Source organism: Protopterus annectens, chromosome 16.part0, assembly GCF_019279795.1.
Source record: "Protopterus annectens isolate FY-2018-M chromosome 16.part0, PAN1.0, whole genome shotgun sequence".
Taxonomy (NCBI): Eukaryota; Metazoa; Chordata; order Ceratodontiformes; family Protopteridae; genus Protopterus; species Protopterus annectens.
Genome location: NC_056750.1, coordinates 681,609,090 through 681,634,934, shown reverse-complemented (window position 1 = coordinate 681,634,934; position 25,845 = coordinate 681,609,090). Strand labels below are relative to the sequence as shown.

At 36.8% G+C, this 25,845-nt stretch overlaps 1 protein-coding gene across 1 annotated transcript in view; it reads right to left on the bottom strand.

Annotated features, from left to right (window-relative positions):
* The window catches only part of LOC122790647 (collagen alpha-1(IX) chain-like), a 530,662-nt gene extending 528,546 nt beyond the window's left edge, over window positions 1–2,116 (bottom strand). The window contains exon 1 of the mRNA XM_044058171.1: window positions 2,002–2,116. Coding sequence (XP_043914106.1) covers window positions 2,002–2,106 — 105 coding nt within the window. The 5' untranslated portion in view covers window positions 2,107–2,116. The remainder of the gene's footprint in view (window positions 1–2,001) is intronic.
* Between the last annotated feature and the right edge of the window lie 23,729 nt (window positions 2,117–25,845).

Sequence of the window (25,845 nt, the reverse complement as noted above, 5' to 3'; positions counted from 1 at the left end):
ATTGAGATGGCAACTGAGAACCAATGCTTCAGAGCCCCCCCCCCCTCCCGGGTTAAATAGTGCCATCTCGATTAGTTACATTTTAAGGTTAAAAGCACAATATTTTATGCTCTTTCTGAAACCCTTATACTCTATTTTTACATCCTATATTTAATCCTTATCTGTATCCTAATGTTATTATTTTATAATGTATTTATTATATCTGTATGTTTGCATATTGCACATGATGGTAGTAAATTATTGTATTTGTGTAGATGTGTGATGTTAAAAAATAGGCTTTGGTTCCTGAGCAAAAAGAGAAGTTTCATCATGTACAAAAAGATCAACATATGCAGCATATTAATTAGTAGGAATAAGGTTTTAATGTAGGAATACTGCTTTAATATTAAATGAAAGGAAATTATGTCATCATTTATGGGGATTTATAACAGGTGGGGTTTGAGTATCATGTATTTTGATGAAGTTTCTACTACGAGACGAAAGCGCTTAATTAAAGTACTGTGGTGTGGATTCCTGACTCCTATTCTTCATTTGTAAAAGGTTGCACTATGAGAAAGACGTTCAGAAATAAAAGATATGGGACAGGTCTCCAAGAACCCTCTTTTCTGGGGAACAGAAACATCCTGAAATAAAAGCCTAAACCCCATCCCGTCTGCACAACTGATTGAATGGTACCTGCTCCAGAAAGCCCTGCAACACTCCTGGAAAATAAGGGAGCTAGTCTGCAGGTTGTTGTGGAATACTGGAAGAAGAGTGAAGGGCTATCCCGGTCATAAAGTAACCCTGACAAATAATGGAGAGAGCCCAGATGTCTGTGATAATCACCAGCCAAACTGGGAAAGAGAGAGAGTATGAGGGACAGGGGAACCTGTCCAAGTGGAACGGAAGGCAGACAGTCATATGGCAGCAGATTTGTTAGGAAAGGACTGCTTATGTGTCCTGGACATTTGAGTGGGCTTATCAGAAAAAAAACAGACGTGGCAGCCTTCTTACCTACAGAAGGCTGTCTAGGCCGTGTGCACAAAAAAGAGGTCTTACTGGGATAGTTCCTCCAAAAATTGGGGATAGGTGAAACAAGAATCTGTTTCAAATCATTCATACCTGGAACCTTTAATATATTGAAATGTAAACTTTTAAAAATTAACACAATTAAAAAGCTATGATTATGTAAAGCTTTACCCAGACCTAATCTCTTTAAGGCATTCAATTTATGCAGTTGTTGTTTTGTGTCTAGAGAAGCTTTTTAAAGAGTACACAATACAAGACATATAACAAACCCAGTATTTCAAAATGAACATTACATCTATCTTTATACATAGATCTCTCTCTCTCTTTATAGATATATATATATATATATATATATATATATATATATACACACACACACACACACACATACACACACGTCTGCTTTGGAAGCTCGAAGTGTCAAAACTTCGACCTTCATATGGTTGTGACCATAAGATCGAGGCAGTGAAACTTTGAACAGTTTAAATGGAAATTGCCATACAGCGAGGAATGGGATATTTACCATTCTCTTCACTGTAGTGCGATCTTGGAGTTGGTATATTTAATTAGCAGGGAGGGTGAGGGTTGCAGGGGGAATTGCCCCCCTGCATAAATGTAAAAAAAAAAAAAGTTTTTTTTTATTTTTTTTATTGAAGTTTCGAACTTTCAAAACGTCGATGTTACGGTCTTGACCATACGAAGTTCCAAGTTTTGAAAGTTCAAGCTTCCAAAATAGATACACACACACACATGCACATATTTCTTATAACAGGACACAAATATACTGCTTTGTGAAAAAAGAGGAAGTGGAACCATCCACAACACTAGAAGGCACCCTTTTTAAAATGCACCCTTCTCATATTATGTGTGTGTGTGTTTATATTACATGTGGTCATAAACATGAAAGTGGCAAAATTTCATTTAACTAAATTATAAAAATGTCATGTCAACTATGGAATCTAACATCAGCTATGCAGCAGAGTTCTGACTTACGGTAAAGAGCTGCCAATCCTCCTTTGTATTTCTCCAAAGATACAAGAAAGGTAATCCAGGTGGGCCTGGGAGTCCAGGTTCACCAGTCACTCCTGGTCGTCCCATTTCTCCAGGATATCCCTTAAAAATAAATTAAATAAATAAACACAAAGGTTACATTTATTCTGATGACAATTTAACTTAAATGCAAAAATGTCAAGTTTTTTTCTAGAAAAGCGCACTTGCAACAAGAAAAACTCGGTCATAACAAGCAGCACCTGTATACATGTATAATTAATGCTGTCCAGTAGCAGAATTATAAAAGTGATTGTTTCTCCAGAAACAGTTATTAATAGCACCTATTATGAAGCTGTGCTATACCATCAACATTTCTGCAACTAATAATGTGAAAGGGTTAAATGATTTTCACAGGATGGCTCCATTTTCAGCTCTGCCCTCCTGCCTCCCACACATTTTCAGAATGTTGCCATATGCCCTAGTTTCAGTGGAGGGCATTTAAAATATTTGAAATGCACTTGTGACTCAGACAGCAAGCTTCCAACCCCCACCCCTATTTTATATTTTCTCATCTGACAAAGAAGGGACAGTGAGTGGCTGATGATTCAACCAATCACACTAAGCCATTTTCCTCTGCTTAGGATAGGTAGGAGAGAGAGACAGTTGTGATGTCAACTCAGCCAAGACATTGCCTGAACAAGCTGTTAGCTCAATTCAGCACACACTTTAAATCTAAAGCAATAATATATAACAAAATATTGGAAAGCGTGGTTAAATGATACAGTTTTTGTTACTTGATTTGTAACTTAAAAATGTTATATTGTGATATCTTTGCATGTTGTTTGCATTCTGTAATGTATGAAGTTTGGGTATTCTTTTGTAAATGCATTTATTTGTTATGTATTGTTGGTTTTATACTTATTTCAATAAACATGTATTAATCTGTAATGTTAGCATTGGGTTCCTCCTTTTGTGGGCAGCAGACTGAGCTTGTGCAGTTACAATCAAGCAAGAAATAATGCTGCTCAGGAACACAAATGTTTTCCTAAACAAACCTCTCCAAAAAACAATTTCTGAATATATGCCAATATCTACAATTAAGCAAGGCAAGCACTATATTTTCTATTAATATGTCTTGCCTGGGCCACTTTCTTACCTCTGTAATGGGCAAAGTACAGTAATACAAGTTAACATACCATAACAGATGTTTGAACAGATCCCTGGTGCAGCAGCCTACGTTATATGGGTTAGATCTTGATAAGGCTATGATAAATGGCCAAAACCCACAGCTTTTGGGCACCTTCCACATGCCCTAACCACTGAACAGCTCAAGGACAGTCAAAGTCAGTGATTAGGGCTCCAAACATTCAGAGCTTTCTTGCCTCAGAGTAGAGGATGGCAGAGCCCTGTCTTCTAGCTATAACCTAGGGAAAAAAAGGTAAAACTATTCATACACTGGCAAAATACAACACAAAAATGGAGAATGGAGGGAGGATACCCTACAACAGCATGAGACAACAATTTTGAAATTGTATGTTTTGACACCGATTATCCCTTTTTTACTTAAACATTTGATCCAAACTCCTGAAAGTGATCTATTCAAACATATGGCAAGATAACTTACACAACTATACTATATGTTAGACCACTGTTGCAGCAGCGTAAACTATATGGGCAGATTATCAGAACTTAAGAAAGGAAGGAGAAGGGTCAGAGTCCAGGAGCTCCTGGTGAATAGTCCTTGGAAATCCTATTCTGGACCTAGGAAAAAAAAAAGAATTTAATTTATAATATTTTGTAAAAGTAAGAAGAACATGGGGGATTGTTGCCTCTAGAATACTTCGAGTCCTACCTTTCCAAACACCCACAGAAGAAGCAAAATCCCTTGTAGAATGGGCCTAGCTTTTGCCTGGATGTGAACTGTTATGGTGAGAGTACAGCAGCATGAAACAGCCTTTTCAAAACTGCATATGTTTTGACACTGCCCGTTGTAGAAAGATAACAAAAAGAAAAAAGTAGTTCATCTAAACTCCTGGAGGTTTTAGTCATTTCAATGTAGTATCTGAGTTTCCTGCTGACATCCAGAGTACATAAATCCTTTCTGCTTTATTTTTGGGATCTAAAATAAGACAGGAAGATAAACAGCTTGACTCAAAGGAAATTCTGAAATGACCTTAGGAATAAATGAAAGGTATGTTCTCAAAGATACCCTATCCTTATGACAAATAAGTTTGACTCACCATACGAGCTTGTAACTCACTCTTCTTAGAGAAGTCAGAGCAATGATTAGCACTGTTTTCCAAGTTAACATCAATTCAGTCTCATGAGCAGGTTCAAGGGAACAAAGTTTAAGTTTCTCAGGAAAAAAAGAGATTTCAGGAAGAAATCACCTGTTTTCTACGCCAACAGATATGCAGAAAACCTCTTTCAAAAGCTGTTTTGACTTGAGGCTAGGTATAAAGGGTTCCTCTACAGGCAGACAAGGGTCTTATCCCCACATAGAATGGTGATAAGTTTGAACGCCCTTTGTTCGAACCGAAAAGTTTGAAAACCCTAAACCGTGAAGTTCCAAAACATCAATTTTTTTTGCAGGGAAAAAAAAATCAGTGGGCTGTCTTTCAGGGCTTTGCTATTTCCTCCACTATAGTGCGATCTTGGAGTTGGTATATTTAAGTAGGGGGGTGTGGGGGCAAAGCCCCCATTTTAATTTGTTTTACAGTTGCGACATTTTTTTCATGGAGCAGTGATTTTTCTTTTCCCTGGGGGAAAAAAAATCACTGTTCTGTGAGTTCGATGTTTAGGGTTTTTGGACTTTTTGGTTTCAACGAAAGGCATTTGAACTTATCACCATTTGATGGGGTGATATAGACGCGGCAGACATGCATAGATAGCCAAGATGTGACTACTCTTGATAAGAGTAAGAAAGGCCAGTGAATAACAACTAAAATACTGTAGAACCTGAGGTGCCTGTACCTTAAAACAGTTCTGAATTTTACTTTGGCACCAACTAGAAAATCTTTTCCACTTACCCATATACGATATTCTAGTAGTAGGTTTCTAAGTCTCCTTTAACACCTGCTGCATGTTCTCTGACAAAAGGTGCCTAAAATGTACTAAAACTATATTATCCAGGAAATCAGTTGAAGATGAAGATTGGGGTGTATCAAACAGCCCTGTCTTGTGTGACTAAGTCTATTCTGTGAGTAAGACTTTGATAATTGCTCTTGGCCATTTTCAAAAAATGAGCCACTGTTGCCTGGACCAAAAGAGGATTACAACTATTGTCTTTGGGAAGTCCTTCTGAATCTTTGGAATGACCCTGGCTATCAATAGAAAAGGTGTAAAGGCATACAAAAAAATTGCATACATGTGCATGTAGAAGACATCTGTCTTTCAAGCCTGCTTGCAAGGAATTCTAGAGCATAATTTTTAAAACTTGTGAATGGAGGCAAACAGATATATTTGAGGAGTTCTCCCCAAGTTGGAATAATTCCTGGAAGATTCCTGGTTCAGTTTCCACTTGCGAGGGTCTGTCCTGTTACTGCTCAGCTTGTCTACAATAATGTTTTGCTCTCACTGAATATAAGTAGCCTGAATGGATAGATGTGATGAGCAGATAGGTCCCAGGCTACCACAGCCAGTCTGGAAAGGGGCATATTATTCGTTTCCCCTCTGTTAATGTAGCACACCACCTATGGTGGTCTCTGTGATTACTAGCATAGAGTATGGAGTCCAACAATGTTTTAGAGATTTGAGAGCATTTATTACCAATATAATTTCCTTGACATTTATGTCTGTTAGTTTATACTACTTGTTCCATAGACCCTGAACTTTTATCCCCTTAGAATTGACTCTAAAAGTAAAGTCTGAAGCATATTTGTTTAGACTGAGTTGGAGCTAGAAGGAAAGGGAGACCTGGGTGGAGAGATGACCGCTTCACCCAAAAAAGTAACTTCCTTTTGAGGAGTAAAAAAGGACACTGGCATTTAAAATGCTGGTGTTGGGTCAACAGGATCTGAGAAGCTTTTGATTTTTTCTCATGTTAAGTCTGAGCGTAGGAATTATGAGAAATGTAGAGGCCATGAAATCCAGAATCCTGAGATATTCCTTCGCTGAAGTCACGGAATGGATGGAGAAAATCAGAAACCTTTCCCTGTAAATGTCTACTTTGTTCTGAGGAAGAAAAGCCCTCATGAAGGATTTATCCAGAAGGCATCAAGAAACACTATCCTGTAAGAAGGGAGGAGAAAAGTTTTCTATATGTTTACCTGGAAACTCAGACAAAAAAGGTAGTCATTCATCTATGCAAGATATTCCTAACATTTTGAAAATGAGTTTACAAATATAAGACAGTTGTCTGATTATGGAAAAATGTGGATGCCTTGCAAACTGCAATGACCTATTACTGGTACCAGACGCTTTGAAAACATCCTTAGAGCTGTAGATAGCCCAAACAGTAAGAGACAGAAACCAAAAATGTAAGCTAGACACAGAATATCTTAAAATGTTTGACATCTGTTGGAAATGGAATGTGATGATGAGCATTTTTTAAATATAGAATTGCCAAATAAAACCTGACAGGTGAGATGAGGGATAACAGAGACTAAAGGGAGAGCATCTTGAACTTTGGGACTTTGATTTGAAGTAAAGAATGGTCTAAGATAGGTCTCCAAGTTACTTCTTTCACTGGCACTAGAAAGATAACTGAATACAACCATTCCCCCGTTTGATCTGGAGGAACTGCTGCTATGACTCCAGAAATAGTGTTTGTTTTAGGACTGGAATATTTGGAGAAGTTTGGTCTGGCAGATAAGAGGAATCCAATGAAAAGGATGAAGGGACTCCCTACTACCAACTAACATTTCTGAATGATTCTCAGAACCTACTTGTTTGAAATTATCTGATACCACTGTAGAAAATGAAGACCTAGACATTGTGAAAGATTTAGTGGGATGCCAGGATGGGAGGGAGAAAACACATGAAAGGAAAGAGTCACAGTCTGCTGTTTTGGACTGTCCTTAGTGTGGGAGGCTCCATCTTTCTTTTTGAGCCTCCTCCCATTGCTTTTTGCAATTCTGTTTGTGTTTCCTATGAATGGATGCCAAATTGTATGGGAAAGATCATACTAAACTTTGACAAGGAAGGTTGAAAATCTTAGTGACCCCTTGAATTAACATCCCTTTCCATCAAATCAAACAATAACTTTCTATCTAAGGAAGAATTCAAGATCTCAGCTTCGCTATCCCTAATTTCATGGATGCAACCAAGAAAATCTTCTCATTACTGGTTCAGTATTGTGTTACGGATATGGCATCATCAGAGTCATAAGAACACTTCAGAGAGTGTTTAGTTACCAGTGAAACAGAAGCTGTGCAAAAATTTCAAATGCTTTAATCCCTGAAGAATATTTTCAAACAAAGCATGCAGAACTTTGACATGAGCCGGACAATTCAGAATCTTGGAGGCAAATGAAAAATACACATTCTTCCTGAATCTTTCAAAAACATTCCCATCTTATTCAGAAGGGATAGGGTTAGCAAGATGTTTAGAAACAGAAGGTTTTGCCAAAGAAATAATTATAGGGTTCTGATTTGGAATTTGAAAATTGACATTTCCAGACTTTTTTAGAAGCAGGAATTTGACTGTCAGACATGCTGCAGGCTTGATAAGAAAACCACCTCTAATGTGGGTAAGACAGGAAAAATAGCTACAGACTGTGTAAATTTCAGTTGTAGCAAGTCATATTGCTTTTGCTGGGATACTGGAATTATGTTCTGTTTCCACTGAAACAAGTATTTCATTCTGGCTATAGTATCAGAAAAAAGATAACTCTTCAGGGGGAGAATCTGAAGAAAATCTTTATTCAGAATCTGATTCCCCTTCTTGTGGTATAGGTACCAGAGAGGTATAATCCCAGCAGAATTCCTGAGGGAAATATTTTCCATTTAAAACGTAGTGAGGAATAACTATTTAAAGATTGAAGGCTATGTGAAACTAGGAGAAGACATGTCTAACTTCCTGTTTTCTTTCCTAGGAGGCTCCCTAGACAAAGACTGACACAAAGATGGGGCTATTCCCCAGGAATAATGCTTCTTATGTTAGCCTCATGGTAAAGTGTTGTCCTCTTTCAACTCCAAGACCAACAAGAGTGTCTCCCTATTGTTCACAGAGGACAACCCAGTACCCAAAGAGGACATGTCCGTTTCCCAGTCCTTAGTGATTCCTCAAGAAGCAATGGCAGCAAGCTCAGAAGAACACTATGAGTGGCCCAAGGGACCTGATTTGGCCACAGCAGTCACTCATCGAAGAAGCCAACTTGACTAAAGATTCCTGTAAGATGATGTTGTTCTTGTGACCAGTGGAAAGGAGAACCAAAGAGCCCAAATTCTGCTCTATATTCTAGCAGTGTCTGATAAGTGGGTAACAGAGTCTTGAATAGTTGTTTAGCCACCTGAAAAGATTTTTTAATATTTTGAGGTAAACTTTTAAGTAACCCCTAAAATCTCAGGCTCAAGCCCCTACCTTTAATTTTTCAATAGCAATACAAATAAAAACAATTATATTTAATATTTTACAAAAATGATTTTAAAACAGTTCTTGCCCAAACAGGTAAATCTAATAAAAATTTATATTTGTTTGATAACATTTTAGTGACACAGACTAAAAGCACAATTCTTAGAATAAATATGTAATTTTGTAAAGAAAAAGTAAACTTTTCCTCAATAAAAACAGGTATAGTGGAGTTTCTTCAGAAAAACTGGTAAGTGGAAAGGTTTTCCCAGAAGGACACTTCTCTGCCAATCCTTGGTAAAATGCTAGCCAATAGTCAAACATCAAAGTCTGCAGGAAGAACGCACTGTGATGTTAAGAAAGTTATGAAGTTTGGCGCTCTAACCATTGACTTTTTATGGCTGTCCACAAGCTGTTAGGTAGTTAAGCCATATGGAAAGTACTCTGAGGCTTTGGATGCTGGACAGTTGTCATATTCTTAGAAGGATACAACACAAATAGCTTAGGCTACTGCAACAGTGATCTAATGATGGAATTTTTTTTGCTGCTGTGTTTTATATACATTTTTTGTCCGTTTGTTTCTACAATAACTGAGTATGACTCTCTCATAGTACACATATCTTTAAGGTCCATATTGTTACGTTTGTATATATGACCCTTCTGCTTCCTGTTGTGAATTTTATATTATTCTATTTTACATTTCTGACTTAATAAACTATGCTACTAATTCAGTTACTGTGATATTAGAGTTTATCTTTCGACTGGATCATGAGTAAAAATATTATGACTACTGCACTTACTCCAAGTAAGCAGGAAAGAAATAACCTAAGTGAATTTTGTATTTTTTATAGAGACCAATGCTTATTGGTTTATGGTTCTGTGATGTCTGGTTTATATATACAGAAGTTGTGTTTTATCATAGTTATGTAGTAAAGTAGCTTATAACCCAAGCTTTGTTTAATCAAATTACAACAAAGATGAAATATACTTGTATGTAGAGAGAAACATTTTTGAGTGTATTTGAAAGTCCATGCATTTTATTCAAGGCAAGCTAGTTCTTGAGCTTGACCCCTAATTAAATTGCAGGTCTTTAGCTGAATTCCAGCCAATGACAAGGAATTCCAGAGACATCCCCCTGCTACAGTAATCATAGAGTCTCAACGTCATACACCAGACATTAGAACTAGGAAACAAATATGTATTTTCAGAAATATCATCATTTAAGTCCAATTTCACAAGTGTTACTATGCCAAAATAGACAAGACAGGTTTTCAATACTATTCAAAGACATGCCAGACATTTATCTACTGTGACTGAATTCAACTAATGGGCTAAGGACATTTCAACAGTGTCTAATCAAAATAGTTTGGAAGTTTGTATATACTGATTCACCCTTTAAGGATTATGACACGATACCACTTTAGGCACTGTATTACAGACCTACTGTACAGAGAAAGTAGCAGACCTCTGTTTAAGGTGTGTACTTGGTTGTATATATGGGGGAGGGGATATGAGTGCCACCATACCTGGTTGTCTTGACTGTTTCATATTCAGTCCATGTATATATATGTTTGGACTTTTACTGTAAAAAAGACATACTACATAATGCATTAATGCAAAGACTGTGACATATCTATTTGGGATTCTACACAAAGGGATGAACCCCTTGACTTGGATTCAATTAATGAACCAAGCCCTGAGGAGTCCGCTTGGAGACATGGTGGGGCCTTATTTTTGCCAACTCCCCTACCTTGGGAAAAGGGAATGGGGTTGACATCAAAGAACTAGCAGTTACTGGTTGAGGACAATAATGCCAGTTCAAAGATGCATGTATTTATAATGCATATTAGGAAATGGGTGGGACAGTGGGTACTGCAATAAAAATCCCTCTACTGCTGTCATGATGGTATTGTCTTGAAATTATGAGATCTCCTCCATACACACAATCCATAATTGTTTACAGTAGGTATTTCCCTCTTCACTAGCCTGCAGACTGAAGGGCATCCTAGACAGGTGTGGGATGATCCAGCCACTACACAATGGCAGGCACTGGGAAATGATTAAAAGCAGACAGCTGTGGTAAAGTAAAACAAACAAAATTAGAAATTAAAAGAAAAACCCTTTAATGTGATAATCTTGCCTACACCAACAAACAGTTTGCCAAATACACACTCAAATCCTTTTATCTGTGTTTTTTTATGCATCTGTTTGTTAACCAGGTGAAGGGTTATTCCACAAACCCTTTTCAGCTATGGTAAAGAATTAAGTTAAGCAAGTAGTAAGAAGACCACTGTGAGGCATCATACAAACACAAATACTAGCACAGAGGAAAGCAAAGCTGACAGAATACAAGACGTAAGAGAATGTGAAAGTAATAGAGGGTAGGATATGATAGCTAGCTGACTGGAAGACCGAAAGAAGTAATGAAGGTTCTGCTTCCAGAACAGAAGGAAAAAAGGCTAAGTATCAAGTGAGGGCAGGGAGTGATGAGATGAGAGAGTGTGGGAAGAGGAGGGTTTGAGAAATAATAGAGAAGTTAACAAAGAACGGAGAAATTTAATCATCTGTTCTTATCCACTCTCCACCAGGTGGTCTCAACAAATCCTTGTATTTAGAACAAAAGGTAGTACTTCCTCTAGTTTTTGCTCTTTTTTTGTACTTTTACTACAAGTTAATTTCTCAGTTAATAGCGTCTCTGTATTACAAGATTTTTACTTTGATCACCTTAAAGAATAATTTAAGTAAACATCAATTTTGCTAGGTGTTTTGTGTCTACATTGCCTCTGCCTTTCATGATCAAAATGTTAATCTTGTTGTACTTCAGTGTTGGAGGTTTTCTTCTCAGACTCCAGTATAAATTGGCTCTGCAAAGCTAGGTTACCCAATCAACAAAGTATAAATATACACCACTTAAGTAGTACTCTTCCAAAATATTGTTTCCAGGTTCTGTGAAATTCATGAAACTCACTGTGGGCAAATACTATGAAGAAAATACTGTAAACAATCAGTTCTGTGGTACAAAAATGGAAATAAGGGTGAACTGAGTAACACTGCATTAAAAGGAATATGAGTAAAGGTGAACTGAGTAACACTGCATTAAAAGGAATACGAGTAAAGGATGTTATTCCATGAGCATTCTATAAGCAACAGCACACTATAGCAGTGCTTCAGAGTAAGAACAGTATTAGAATAATACACTATCTGTGATTTCTCTGTATGCTAAAATACTCTACCTTGTGTTGTGTCATATGATATAAAATACAATACAGTTAGTCATTTAGTTTACAAGGGTAGTACAGTGATCATAACAGACCATTTACAGGCATAACCAAGGTGAAGAAAGTCACAAAAAATAAAACTGAACAAATTCACAAACATGGAGTATATACAGAAAGTAGAGAATCTCAGACAAAATAATATGCAATTACTAACAGCACAGAAAAACAAATGTGAAATAATTTTAGTAATAAACATGAGCGTTGTCGCCTCATAGCAAGACGTTGTTCCGTTCGATTCTCAACTAGAGCGTCTTGTGTGTGGAGGCATGCGTGAATGGGGTGTGCCTTCGTTGAAGGTTGTGTGTCAGGGCTGGTAACCCGGTACGTAAAAATCCACTACCAAAACATTAGCAGACCGGAGTTCTGCTGCGGCGACCCCTAACCGGGAAAAGCCAAAAGACACAAAAAAAAACATGAGAGCTAAGAAAAAGTTGAGAAGAGATGGATGAAGATCAAATGATGCAGGTGAGGAGGGATTTAGGTAATGTGCCCAGTGGAAAAGCACTAACAGTCAGATCTTTAATGGAGGTATCTTTTGAGTTGTGCTCTGAACATGGAGACAAAGGAGACTTTGAATCTGTGCAGCCAAAAGAGTATGACTAAGAAAACGAGAGGTACACATTATGGGTAAAAACATGCTAAGGTATACTAAACAAAAATGTTTTGTCACCACAGATCTCGTAAGATGGTTTATAGCTTCAAGGAGCATGTTTTAATTCGGTGGTATGTCACATAGTTGCAACTGTTTTGTATAAAACACACTTTTTGTTTCAAATGGTTCTGATGAAGTCTCATGTTAGGGGCAAAAATGCTTGACCGTTTATGTTTTATCAAATCCCTTTTAGTCATTTGTGGTTATAAAACGTTTTTTTAGTATACCTTAACATGTGCTTACTTACTATATGTACCTCTGGTTTTCTTGGATTGAAAGGGAGAGATAGTAAGAAGAGCTCAACTCTGTAGCAGACTGGTAGCCATTTGGCTTTGAACAGGGTGGTGCAGTGGTGTTTCTGAGGGTAGGAATTGGAAATTAAATAGCATATTTTTTTCAATGGACTAAAGAGTGAATGAGATTTTTCTAGAGGCTGTGGCTATGATGAGGAGCCTACATTCAAATTCAGCAAGGATGGCTCCTTTGCCTACTGCATCTCTAGCTTGTCTGTAGGGAAAAGGAGCTATTTTCCAGGACCAGAATAAAAGATAACTGATCTTTTTCCTGATGTTTTCAATCTGACGTTGGAAGCTAAGTGACTGATCTAGCCTCAAACCTAAGTATTTAAAGGATATTGTTGTTTCTAGTGGGGAGCCATTGAGATCTGTGATGTTTTTAGGATAATTTTTCAGCTATTGTGAGGTTCAAATAAATGTCATCTGCATAAGGAATGCTAGGAAGGTTAGGGAGTTCAGAGGGTAGTTTGTTAATAAAGCTTGAAAAAAAGCTGTGGGGTGAGTATGAATACATGGAGCACTCCTCTTGTAAGGAGTGCTGGAGGTGATGGGTATTTCAGAAGCAAAACAGACTCATCCCTATTTGCTAAAAAATGTTGGAACCAGGTGATACTGTTGGGGCCAACCATGATTTCTAGGAGGGAGTGAAGATGCATGAGGAGGTTAATATGATAAAAAGTTGAGTGCTCTTAAATGGTTTCCTTTATCCATGTTAAGAAGTATCTCATCTGCAGGTGACCATAGTGCTATCACTGTGTTCCTGCCAACCCAGAATCCATACTCTTTAGACTTAGAGGTGGCACTGTTGGTTGTAAGTGGACAGATGGATTAAATCACATCAGCATTAAATCTGTTTAAGAGGATTCTACAGAATTTAAGGAACTTTAGCATACCAGGGACATACTTTGGATGCAATCTTCTATGTGATTGTGGATGCACTAGATCTTGGGGTAGAACCAGTTTTGTGGTCTGATCTGATCCATTTGATCAAGTTCTGCTAGAACTTTTCATTAAAGCTAAGCCTAATTATATGTCACTTTGACAGGCTCCATATGTAAGGATTTTGTATCCACAGTGGATATAGATGGTGGAATGGAGAATATAAAGGGAGCACTATCAGTGCACTCTTTTGGGAGCTTCATATTCAGTGAATTCAGTCTATGTTCCTTTTCTGTTTCTGAGGAATAATTCACATGTTTGATAATGACTTAAGCTGCATGAATTGACAAGGTCATACTTCAAGGAACAGACAGAGTAAGAAACTGAAAGGAGGAAAACTGACTTAGAATGATGAACACAGTAACTATTGATCAGAGATCTCTTGTAAAAAAGCAGCACTTCAATCAGGAGAAATTTCTAATGGACTTTCTTGACCATCTCAACTTTCCTGAGCATTTATGGATTGTGTCGTCCAGTGTGTCTACTTATCCAGAAGGACCTTGCATCAAAGTAGTGTACTGAACTGGGACAATGTTTTGTTGTTAAGACATCTTCCTTGAGCATACTAAGGTCTTATGTTTAATTCTATTGGCTGCCAAAAACAATTATTAAAAAAATGGGAAAAAAAACTAAGCTGTCTGTATTTAAACTACTGAATATTGCAAAGGAGATTAAAAAAATGGAAGTGAGAGCTTAAGAAAAGTGAATGAGCAAATGACAGAAATAAATGGAAGCTTTAAGAACAATACCTACAGTATAATATCCAGGAAGAGGAGGAGTGAGGTTTAAGGGAAGGCAGGAATTGAGCAATGTATGTAATGTTGTACTGAATGCCAACTGTTATAGAGAATGAAAACATATATGTAATATATGATGTATGTAAATGGACAAAAAAGTTCATATGGTTTGTTTTCTATTAATACACATGTGCCTAAGTCTTAAGTGATAATTTAATAAAGGTGTTTAAAAAAACATCCTCATTTAGGTATTTCACTGCCACCTGTCATCTTACGGATACGCATTGATTAAGCACATGGGTACTCATGGCAAGCATGCGTTGAGTTTCAACAAATTCTTTTTAAGACTTTTAAGTTGGTCTTGAGTGTAAATCCCAACTCAAGACAGTTAGATCACTGTTACTTTAAAAGACCTTCTCAGTGATTTTTGTTTATATTTTATCTTCAAGGCCGGTTTCTCTTCCATTTTTGTGACCATAATGCTTTCCCCCTTCCTCAATGGCCCATTCATTTGTTCCATCCATTCCAGTATTTGAAGACATCTGGAAGAATGGTAAGAGTTTAATATTGTGGTAGTTAGTTTAGCAAGAATGGTGTGAAGTGGATATTCGTCTCTGGCTGAAAATGTTATAATACACAATTGTGAGTACCAAAATTCAGGTACAAGAAGTAGTTCCTTTTTTCTTTCTCTTCACTCGAAGAGCTGATGGGGGTTTAGATGGGTTGCTGTGGATACCAAAGCACCAACTGGCTTCCTGCGGTCAGGTGAACTATTTTTTTATTTATTTATTTTATTGTTGTTGTTTTCTTCTGTTGTAGAGCTAAATTGGAGCATAGCTTTAACTGTAGGGAAGACGAGACTCAAACCCAGCTAAAGTCCTTGTTATTTTTGATGATCTATTGAAGAGCTAAGGGGGGGGAGGTGGATTTAACTAGAAGGAAGCTAATGGACCAATCGGCTTCCTGCAGTTATGGCAGAAGTCTTTTTTTTTTTTTTTTTATTTGCTCTAAACTTGAAGAGCTAAAGCAGTGGAGTGGGACTTACATGATCGGCACATGGCACTAGATGAGCCAGCTATGGCTTTGATTGTGATAATCATCCTACAGAGACTGAAGGCTTTATTATACTTGGTGATCTGGGTTCCTAGATCAACCTTAGTGGCCTGAGGTGTGCTATGAAATCTAGGCCTACATTACTAGCCCAGAAAAGTGTACATGCTTCCATGCAAATACCGAAATTCAGCTACATTAAAGCTGTCTGCTTAGCAGGCCACATATCTTAGTCCAGGTGTTGCCCTCTTTTAATACCTTATCATCTGTAGATGTCAATAATGCAGAAGACCATGTTCCCAGCCCAGACCCAGGATGGAAAAGTTATCAACCTCTCATGCCCACTCCTTCCAGTAAGCCCCTCTACAGCTGCAATCACTAGGCAACCACTAGGTATTCAAGCAACAAAGATGCTTTTTTTTTATCACTGATGCATGAAGAAGTCACTTCTCACTTATTTTAGTGTAATGTTTAAGAGAGTTCAAAAGCTAATACAGTACCACTAATAGAATCTAATTTGAATTATAAGCTATAATAAAATTTCTAATATTTTTGAAAGGTCAAATGAGGGTTAATTGTAAGCTTAATTGAGCCCTGCTTAAGCAGCAAAACATTTAATTGAAATTGCTAACCTACCCCAAGGTTGTATAATATCAGAATAGATTATATTAAGTAGTGGGATACTACTGCGGTGGTGGTGCTATGGTAGCGTTGTCGCCTCACAGTTAGATGTTGTCCGTTCGATTCTCAGTTAGAGCATCTTCTGTGTGGCAATATGCATAAATGGATGTTCCTTCATTGAAGGCAGTGCGTTAGGCCCGGCAAGCCAGCATGTAAAAATCTACTGCCAATCATTAGCGGACCAGGTTCCGCTGTGGCGACCCCTAACCAGGAAAAGCCGAAAGACACAAACAAACAAAGTGGGATACAATAAACAAAGTTTCCCTGCAAGGGGTTCCCAGGGCTTTATGTTTTATCAATTTTTCACAATTTCTCTCCATCATTTACTTTAGCAGGACTTATTTCAGAGTGGCATATCCACCATGTAGCTTTTAGGGAACTGTGTCCCAGTTCTTGACTAATCCTTAGACTATAAAACTATGGAGAGTTAACTCCTTAAGGTGCAGAACATTACCTCATTTCTTCTTTAGGCTGGGTATTTTATGTATACTATAAATGAACCAAAAGTCTGAAGCAATAGGCCCAATTTGTTAAACCACCGGGATTCAATATTGCTTACACTAAGTCTACACCGTTCTGAGTCAACAGACAACACAGACATAACTCACATCTTCTTTCTCCTAATTTTAGTTTTCCTACTGATATTCTTGCAGCTGTAAATACTGACAGAGATTCATAAAGGTTACCATAAAGTGTAGACTACATGTACACTTAGTTTAATCTTTCGGAGTGACCAGAAAGCACAAAAAAGTGTTAAGAATGTTCCTGAATACATACTGTGTACACTTAGTGTAGGCTTTATTGAATCTGGCCCAAATGTTTCTCAGGAAAACAGTAAGATAGGTGCTGTGGTGTGTGGCTGTTTTTGAATGTTTAATATCTAATAAATCATTTTAAAGTTTTACATAATATTTTGCAAAAATTATACAATACTTTAAACATTACCCATTATGTACTTCACTGAACTATGCATTTCACCTGATGAAAGTTTAAATTGCTCAGCTATACTCACCTTGTCCCCTTTTGGCCCAGGGAGTCCTCTTCTTCCAGGGCAGCCCTGATACATATAATATAAAAAAAGAAAAATAAATGAATTACATATTAGTTTGACAATTTTCAAACAGGTCTGACATTTCTGAAATGAGCTGAAATGTATATAAATTAAATCCAGTGGCATTTCATCAGTTTCTCAGACTTCAACTAAAAATGAAGTATATACATCAGACAAAGCATGATCACCAAAAAAAAAACTTTTACTTATTCTAGAATTGTATGTCTCTAGCTTGCTCTTTCACATGCCAGCACTGCCACTGAGCATTGACTGTCTCTACCTGTTTGAGCCTTCTGTCATACTACAAGGTGATATAATCATGCATATTATATACCCACATTAAGCACTTAGCCGCATAACTCTTAGATGTCCCTAATTTGGGAGAATGTCTCTGATTTAGGCTTTAGTTCTCCCCACAGTGTTTTACTTTGTTCAGAATTCTTGAGCAAAGTTGAAAGATATATTTGACCTTATATACAACATTTCACAGCAGCATAAGGGTTGTGTTGCACTCTGCAGTTTCAGTGTATTGAACCAAGTTTCTATTGGCCTAAGATGGATGTAGATCATGTGAATGTTAAATGTCATCTGTCAGTGCAGAGTAAGTATGTTTTTTATTAAAATCAGGAACAAAAAAACCTACAGGAGACAAAATGTTAAGTATCACAGAAACACAGATTATAATTACAGAATATATACAAATAACCTGTCTTAACTGTATCTAAATCACACGTCCCTATTTCATTATATTATCAGCCTTTACCCCATACATAACCAGTGTAACAGTTTTACTTATCTTAGGACAGGAAAACAAGTATCTATACATTCCAGGACATGTATTTTCATTATAAAACTATATATATATATATATATGTCTATATATATATATATATATATATATATATATATATATATATATATATATATACACATGTATACATACACACATTTAAAAACTGGTTGATATTTAAGGGCAACCCGGAGATTTTTAACACTATGGGGACAACCTCAAAATTTGTGTATGAAACTGATAAAAATATCAAATTTTTGTTTGAACACACAAAGCCCATTCTATACCTGAAAAAAAGGGGAACTATGCAGTGTGGAAAATGTAAACAATGTAAGTATGTGCTTGAAGGAACAAAACTGACTATAAGGAACCCACCATTTGACTTGCATCTCAAAGAAGGTAATTGTGCAACCACAGGGTTGATTCATATTGCTATTTGCTAATTTATTTTTTTTTTATTATTTTATTTTACATTTGTTTACCAGGAAAGTCCAACTGGGCACAGGTCCTTTTCAATGGAGGCCCGGGGAGAAATGCTCCAGAGTAAACATTAGCGTTATACATATAGAATACAATGTACAGAAATGTATAAACATGAATTAAGTAAATATGTAGTAGAAGTATATAACAAGATTACTAGATGCTATGCATGTAGGACTACCGTACAGTTACAAGGTTGCTCTGAGACAGGCAGATTAGTACATAGTTTTACTAGAGATTATTAATACATGTATACATTTAGTGGTTAGATGTGAGGAAAGAGGAGGAGTGGAAGTGTTGGTATAACATGAGGTCAGAGTTTGGAGACTGTAGGGATTAGAATAGTGCTAGCCTGGACAGGTACAGTTACAGAGCCATATGTTAGAGAGGTGTTTTTTACGTGAATTTTTAAAGTCATGTATAGAGGGTGTATACGAGATGGCTGGGGGTAGTTTGTTCCAATGTTTACTTATTGTATGAGAGTAAAAGGGAGGTACCAGCAGCATTGTTGGGTTTTGTTATATTTAGAAGAAACTTATTATTGGTCCTCAGGGGCCTGGAGCTTTTATATGGAGTTATTAGGTGTTGTAAGGCTGGTGTTTTTTGGGGGCAGTAAAGGCTTTTATGTGCTAGTAGGAGCTGATTGTAAAGTAGAAGGTGTGGAAATTCAAGCCAGCTGAGTTGTTTAAGGGGAATAAAGTGATGTGTTTTGTAAGGGCTATTGGTAGCAAATTTGGTGATCTTATTAAAGCAGGTTGTTAGTTTGTTCAAATCAGAATTCCTAAGGTTGGTGAAAATTTTGGAGGCATATAGGAGTGTGGAAATAAGATGGGTACGTGCTATGGTGGCTCTAGTAGTATCTGTTAAGAACCGTTTGTTTCTGTAAAGGGCTCCCAATTTTTATGAACTTTTTTAATTGTATTTATGATATGGAATTTGAAAGTCATGTTATGATCAATTTCTATGCCTAGAAGTTTAGTATGCGTAGCAGGGGATATAACAGTGTTGTTAAGGGACTGGCTGTTGAATGTGGTACTTGTGGCTGTGCAACGAGTGGGTTGGAAAATAAGCAAATTAGTTTTATTAGGGTTTAGTATAAGTTGAGAGTTGGTGAGCCATCTCTCTACAGAGAAGAATGATTCTTGAGTCAGTTGGTGTAATTCCTGGAGGAAAGAGGATGCACAGATGAGTGTGGATTCATCTGCGTATTGGATAAGTGCTGCGTGGAGGATGGAGGTTTGGAGATTATTTGTGAATATAGAGAATAATAAGGGACCTATAATAGATCCTTGTGGTACCACCTAGGGTTACAGGGAGAAGGGTAGAGATTTCCTGATTCCATTTAACTGCCTGCTGTCATCCTGCTGGATAACTACGGAATCATTCTATTGAAGAATAATTAAGGTTTAGTTCTGACAGAGTAGTAATGAGTTTGCTATGGTTCACCATATAGAAGGCTTTGGAAAGGTCTAGAAAGGTAGCACTAACAAATTTGCTATTATTCCTGTGCTCATTAGCTGTGCAAGTGAAGGCCATGAGGGTTGTGGTGGTGCTATGATAAGGCCTAAATCCATGTTGTGTGTTAGAGAGTAGATTATGATTATGAAGATATTCCATGAGTTGGGTGTGTATGCATCTTTCAAGAATTTTGGAGAAGGGGGATAGAATAGCAATAGGACGGTAGTTTGTCAGTTCCTCAGAGTTCCCACCTTTATGAAGAGGTATGATATATGAAATTTTCCAGATGCTGGGAACAGTTTTTTCGGAGATGGAGCTATTGATGAGGATTGTTACTGGGTAGGCTAGAGCTTCAGCAGCTATTTGTAGAAATTCTGCAGGGAGCTGGTCAGCAGCTAAAGAAGCAGGCTTTAGTTTGTTCAGTAGCCTTTTTATCATAGTGGCGGAGACAGGTTGAAGCCATTATGACACATTGGAAAGTCAGGAACGGAGGAAGATGGAGGGGGTTGTGATTTTTGGGAGTTTTAGTATGGATTCAGTAAAATATTGGTTGAGCTGGGTAGCTATTGTTGTACTGTAATCTGTGGTGGTGGGGGTGGGGGTTCTAGTTTATCCCGGTTGAAGAATATTTACAGCTGACCAAAATTTTGTTGGTTTATTCTTGTATTTTATTTGGGCATAGTGGTAAAAGTCTGTTTTGCCTATCCTTATTTTTTTCTTTGCTTTGTCTCTTGCCTTAAGGGAGCCTGTTTTATGCCAGGTGGACCAAGCTTTGTCTCTGGCCTGAAGTAAGGATCTGGTGTTTTTGGACATCCGTGTACCAGTTTGATTTGGTTCTGACAATTCTAGTGTGTGCAAAGGAGTTCAGGATATTTAGGAAAGTAGTATTAAAGTAGTAGCTGGTGTGGCTTTTTAATGTGGGTACGACAGAGAGGCAATTTAGAAAATGGATTTATGAACACTTGTACACTGTTTCTAGGAAAAATATGAATAATGCCCTTTTTAAACACACCCTTAGCTGCACAGTTGATCCTATATGTAAGTTTACGATCATTGATATCATCCCTAGAAATGCCCCATGATGGGAGTTGGAAACAACAAAAATGAGAACTTTTTGGCAATTTAAATTGAATGCCAGAGTCTTGTCAAGTCTTAATGACAATGTGTCCATTTTGCCTATTCTAAAACTTAAAGACAGGAGTTATATGACATCTGGATTTCAGCTCAGACATGTAGTTAAGTGGAAATTTGCAAAGTGGGTGATTTTAAGGAAATATCATTTTATGGGTTTATGACAGTCTGATCATTGTTATATTCTTAAACCTTGGTATGATGCTTTTCTGTTGTGGAAAAGGGGGATGGATAAGCACCATAATGTTCTGAGGTTGCTATTTTATCTACTTTTTTATCCAGATTTGGTTGTTTTAAAAGAAACATTGTTTTTAAAAGTTACTGTACATTTAAATATATAGTATTTGTACAAGCTTCAACACCGCTGCTTTAGAACACTGAATCTAGTACCACAGGAAATTGCTAATAATGTTAGTTGATTTTCTGTGACACGACTTAGCACAAGTTACAAGAAAGGATTTAAGCAATAGTGCTGTATAATACTATACATTCAAATATATTGTATTTTTTTCAAGTTTTAAACACTACTGTTTTAGACATTTTTGTATTTAGTATCACAGGAAATAATAATGTTAGTTGCTTTTTTAACGAGACTTAGCCCTTTAAAAGTTAAATGAAAAGGTTTCAAGCAACAGTGCTGCATAATACACTAGAAGCTGTTTTAATTGATGTGAGTCATATGACCTTTTAAATTGAGGAGTTGTATGTGTATTTAAAGTTTGTTAGCCTTGTAATGTTTTATGGTTCTAGATAAGTCCCACAAAAATTTCAGGGATGAAAGCGCTTAACAATTTGTGCTTAAATTTCTTTCTGGATTTTACTGCCTATGCATGTTCTGTGTTTTTTATTAAATTTATTTTTTATACTTTGGTATACATTTTGTGATGAGAACCCTTGTTGGACTACAAAGGTATTTGCTCAGTAACCACAGTGCAAAGTTTTTTCCTGTTTACAGGTTTTGTTTTTACTTCACATCGTTCACATTGTTTTTTCTAAGCACACAAATATATGTATAAATAAATAAATATATGTATATATCACATACACATTCATATATATATATATATATATATATATATATTCACTTTATAACCTCGAAATGCTGAAATATCGAATTTCAGTATCTCGAGACTATAAAACCGAATCCACAAAACACCGACAAACAAAAACCGCAAAACCACATAACCGAAAACACCGTACACACTACACTAAACATACAACACAACACCCACATCACAACATAAACAAAATAAAATACACATAGACAACTCACACACACACCCACCCTACTTATATATACTAACTCAGAGATCGCACAAACACAAAAGCTCACTCACACACGCACATTCTCCAATCCCTCACACACACTCTAACTCCCACTCAAAACCCTTACAAAACACTCACTTACCTGACATAACACCTACATCCACACATGGCACCACGCACCACCAAAACACAAACTAGGACATTACGTAGCGCAACTTCATAACCGCGAATTTGACATATATGAAATTTGCGATTATGAACGTTCGCTATTTCAAACATTCGACTTTATAGCTTCGAGATACTGAAATTCGACATTTCAGTATTTTGATATTATAAAGTGAACCCATATATATATATATATATATATATATATATATATATATATATATATATATACACATATCTACACACACAGACACATCTATTTATCTAATATATATATAGATATACCAGGTCGGAGTATATAGGAACAATAATACCTCTCAACTGTCCAGAATTTTGCAGAATGTTCAGACTTTTGCCTCATGGTTTTGGTCTGTTCCTCATAAAATTTGTTTTTTTTATAGCAAATCATTTAGGATTCAAGTCATTACATGATGACTTGCATTTGAGTTTCAGACTTCATATCCTTCAGAAAATGCAAGTTAATGCAAAACATATTATTCTAACTACTAAGTTTATAGAAGCAATATTTAAAATCTGTCCCTGAGTTTGGTCCTTTGTCTCTCCATTATTTTTTTATTTGTCCGAAATGTCTGTACTAACAAGTTGAACGGTATGAGAACAATGCATAAAGAAGTACCCACAATGTCTTGAGCATACATAATCATACCCAGATTTATGACTGTATCTGAACGTCATAAAGTAAACTCAGTTAACATTCTACAGACACCCTCTGTTTGTAGTGCTGCCATCTGAAAGTTACCAGTCTGTGTTTATGCTACTTAACATATATTAAACTCAGAATTTACTATGGGGTTTCATTTTAATTTAGAATCAGGCACCAATTTTGTCTTAACTGTTTTAAGTACATTTGTCCAGCACAGTGTGACCGACAGGTCACCCCCCCCCCTCCAGTCTTTGGTTCAACAGTTATTTTAACAGTTAAAAAGACGTGAAATTGTCTGAAGGAAAGTCTGTTCTGTTATTTAGGGCAAGCTGCTCATGAGTGAAAAGTGCACAAGAGTGTCTAAATAGGCATTAATATTAGTGGCTCAGATTACTGAGCTGCTAAATTTTACACACAAAACAAATTTTACTAACCTCACTGCTGCTGTTAGCAGAAGTTATCAGGTGTAAAGCATTCTAAGAGCTGGTACTGTTTATAATACACGTAAATAATTTCTGGATTACAGATTATTCTGCGGTTTAAATTGTGACATCTAGATAGTGTTATAGTCTGTCACCCTGGAGATTTTTTAAAGTAACTAAAGTAAGATATTTGTTATATTCTTGGCTCACGCAGAATACAAGGGTCTTGAAGCAACACACGTGAGGCTCTAGTTTCTGTACTTTTGAAATGTTAATTTAAATTAAGCGCTTACAATTAAGCGCTTTGCCTCGTCTGCTGTGCAACTAATTTATTTATTTTTCATAAAAGGGATATAATGGCTACAGTGTCATATTAGTCAGAATTAAAATCTCTGCTTTTGGTGCATTTGTTAGCTAAATTTTAATTTAGTTATTTATTTATTTTTTTTAATTTTGTTTACTGAAGACCGAATGTTGTAATTAAATCAAAAGGTGCTTCAACAAAGTATTAGTTTAAGGGTGTGCACACGTATGCAACCAGCTTATTGTACTTTTTTTATTTTTTTTATTTTTTTCCCCTAACAGATCTGTTGGTTTTTCAATTAAATTGTACAGGTTACACGTCACATTAAAGGTGGGAAAAGTTTTCAAATGATTTTTTGTGGTCTCATTTTTTATATCACAAAAATCTGACATTTTAACAGGGTTGTGTATGCTTTTATATCCACGGTACATATACAGCAGTCATATCTGACATCCTCAAACATACATGCTCAGACATTTCTAGACTTCATCAATACAATCAGAAGGGGAGATAAAATCCTGAACTTGATATTTACCAATATGGTGCAGATCTAATCCCCATCAACTATAACCTCCTCTCTCTTCAAATTGGACCACAACTCAGTGACATTCGCCTTAACACAGAAGTCTAAAATACTCTCTGATGCCTCAGTATTCAGAGACTCTACTAAAACTGAGTGATGACCTGGCTACATTCACAAGCCCCTTCCACCTCAATGATCCTACAGCTAATGGGAAAATCTTTTACTGATAAATCCTATGCACATTTAAATAGTTGCACAGATACATCTGTCTCATTCAGAAACAAAATAGAGTACCAAATTCAAAAATCAACTCTCTTATGGTGGAACCCTAAACTAAACAGGCTCTATAAAAATAGAACAAAAAAAATATTGCATGCAAAAATAAATCCAGCATTCAAGAAGCCAAAACACTCTTGCTAAATTAAACAAGAAACTCTGGATCCTGATCAAATCAGCCAAAGCTAGACATGAGATAAAAATAGCCATCAAGATGAAAGTCTTCTTTAAATGTCAGAAATCTCAGAAACAAAGCACAGCACTACAAAGAGACAACATTTGATGATATCACATATTCAGACCCAGATGGCATAGCATATCTGCTAACAGACATATTCAGCTCTAACTTCAGCCCCTCTCTCCTACACAATATAACTACAATTACACATTTACACCCCAATTTCCCAAGAATATGTTTCTAGCCATTATCAAAACCCAAGAACACTACGTCTATGGACTCGGATCACATAACTGGCTGCCAGCTGTTTAGTCTGAAGCATGACTTGTCAGAAGAAAAGGCTATTCAACATTAGCCTCAAAACAGGCTGTCAGATGAATGTAGACAACATAGGTCATTTCCTTGCACAAAGGTGAGGTTTCAATGGACCTGGATAATAACAGACCCATAAGCTTGACCAGTCTTCATCTCTAAGGCTATGGAAATGATCATTACAAAACTAATAAATAGGGTATTGGTAGTATTCAGACCCTTGATCCAACCCATTTTGGATCTGTCAAGGGCAGGTTCTGCCTACTTAATCTGATAGACTTCTTCAAAAAAGTCATTGAGACAATGGATGAAGGCAAATCAGTGCCCGGTGCATATCTTGACCTCGCAAAGGTATTCAACATCATCCTACACACAAGCATCATAGATAAACTCCCCCAGTTAAATAACCCCTATGCAAATTGTTGGATAACAAACTGGCTCACAAACAGAACCCAGGAAATAAGGGTGAGTGGTTTACCTCCTCCAAAAGACCGGTCACTAATGGAGGGCCCCATGGTTCAGTTCTAGGGCCACTTCTCTTTGGTATTTACTTCTCAGAGGTCAAAGCTAATGTTAAAGGTTTGTGTAAATATCACATTGACAACCCCCCTGCTACCACAAAATCGATTCACAGTTAGAGATCTCGGAACCTATATCAACAATGAACTAACTGCCTTTTGATCA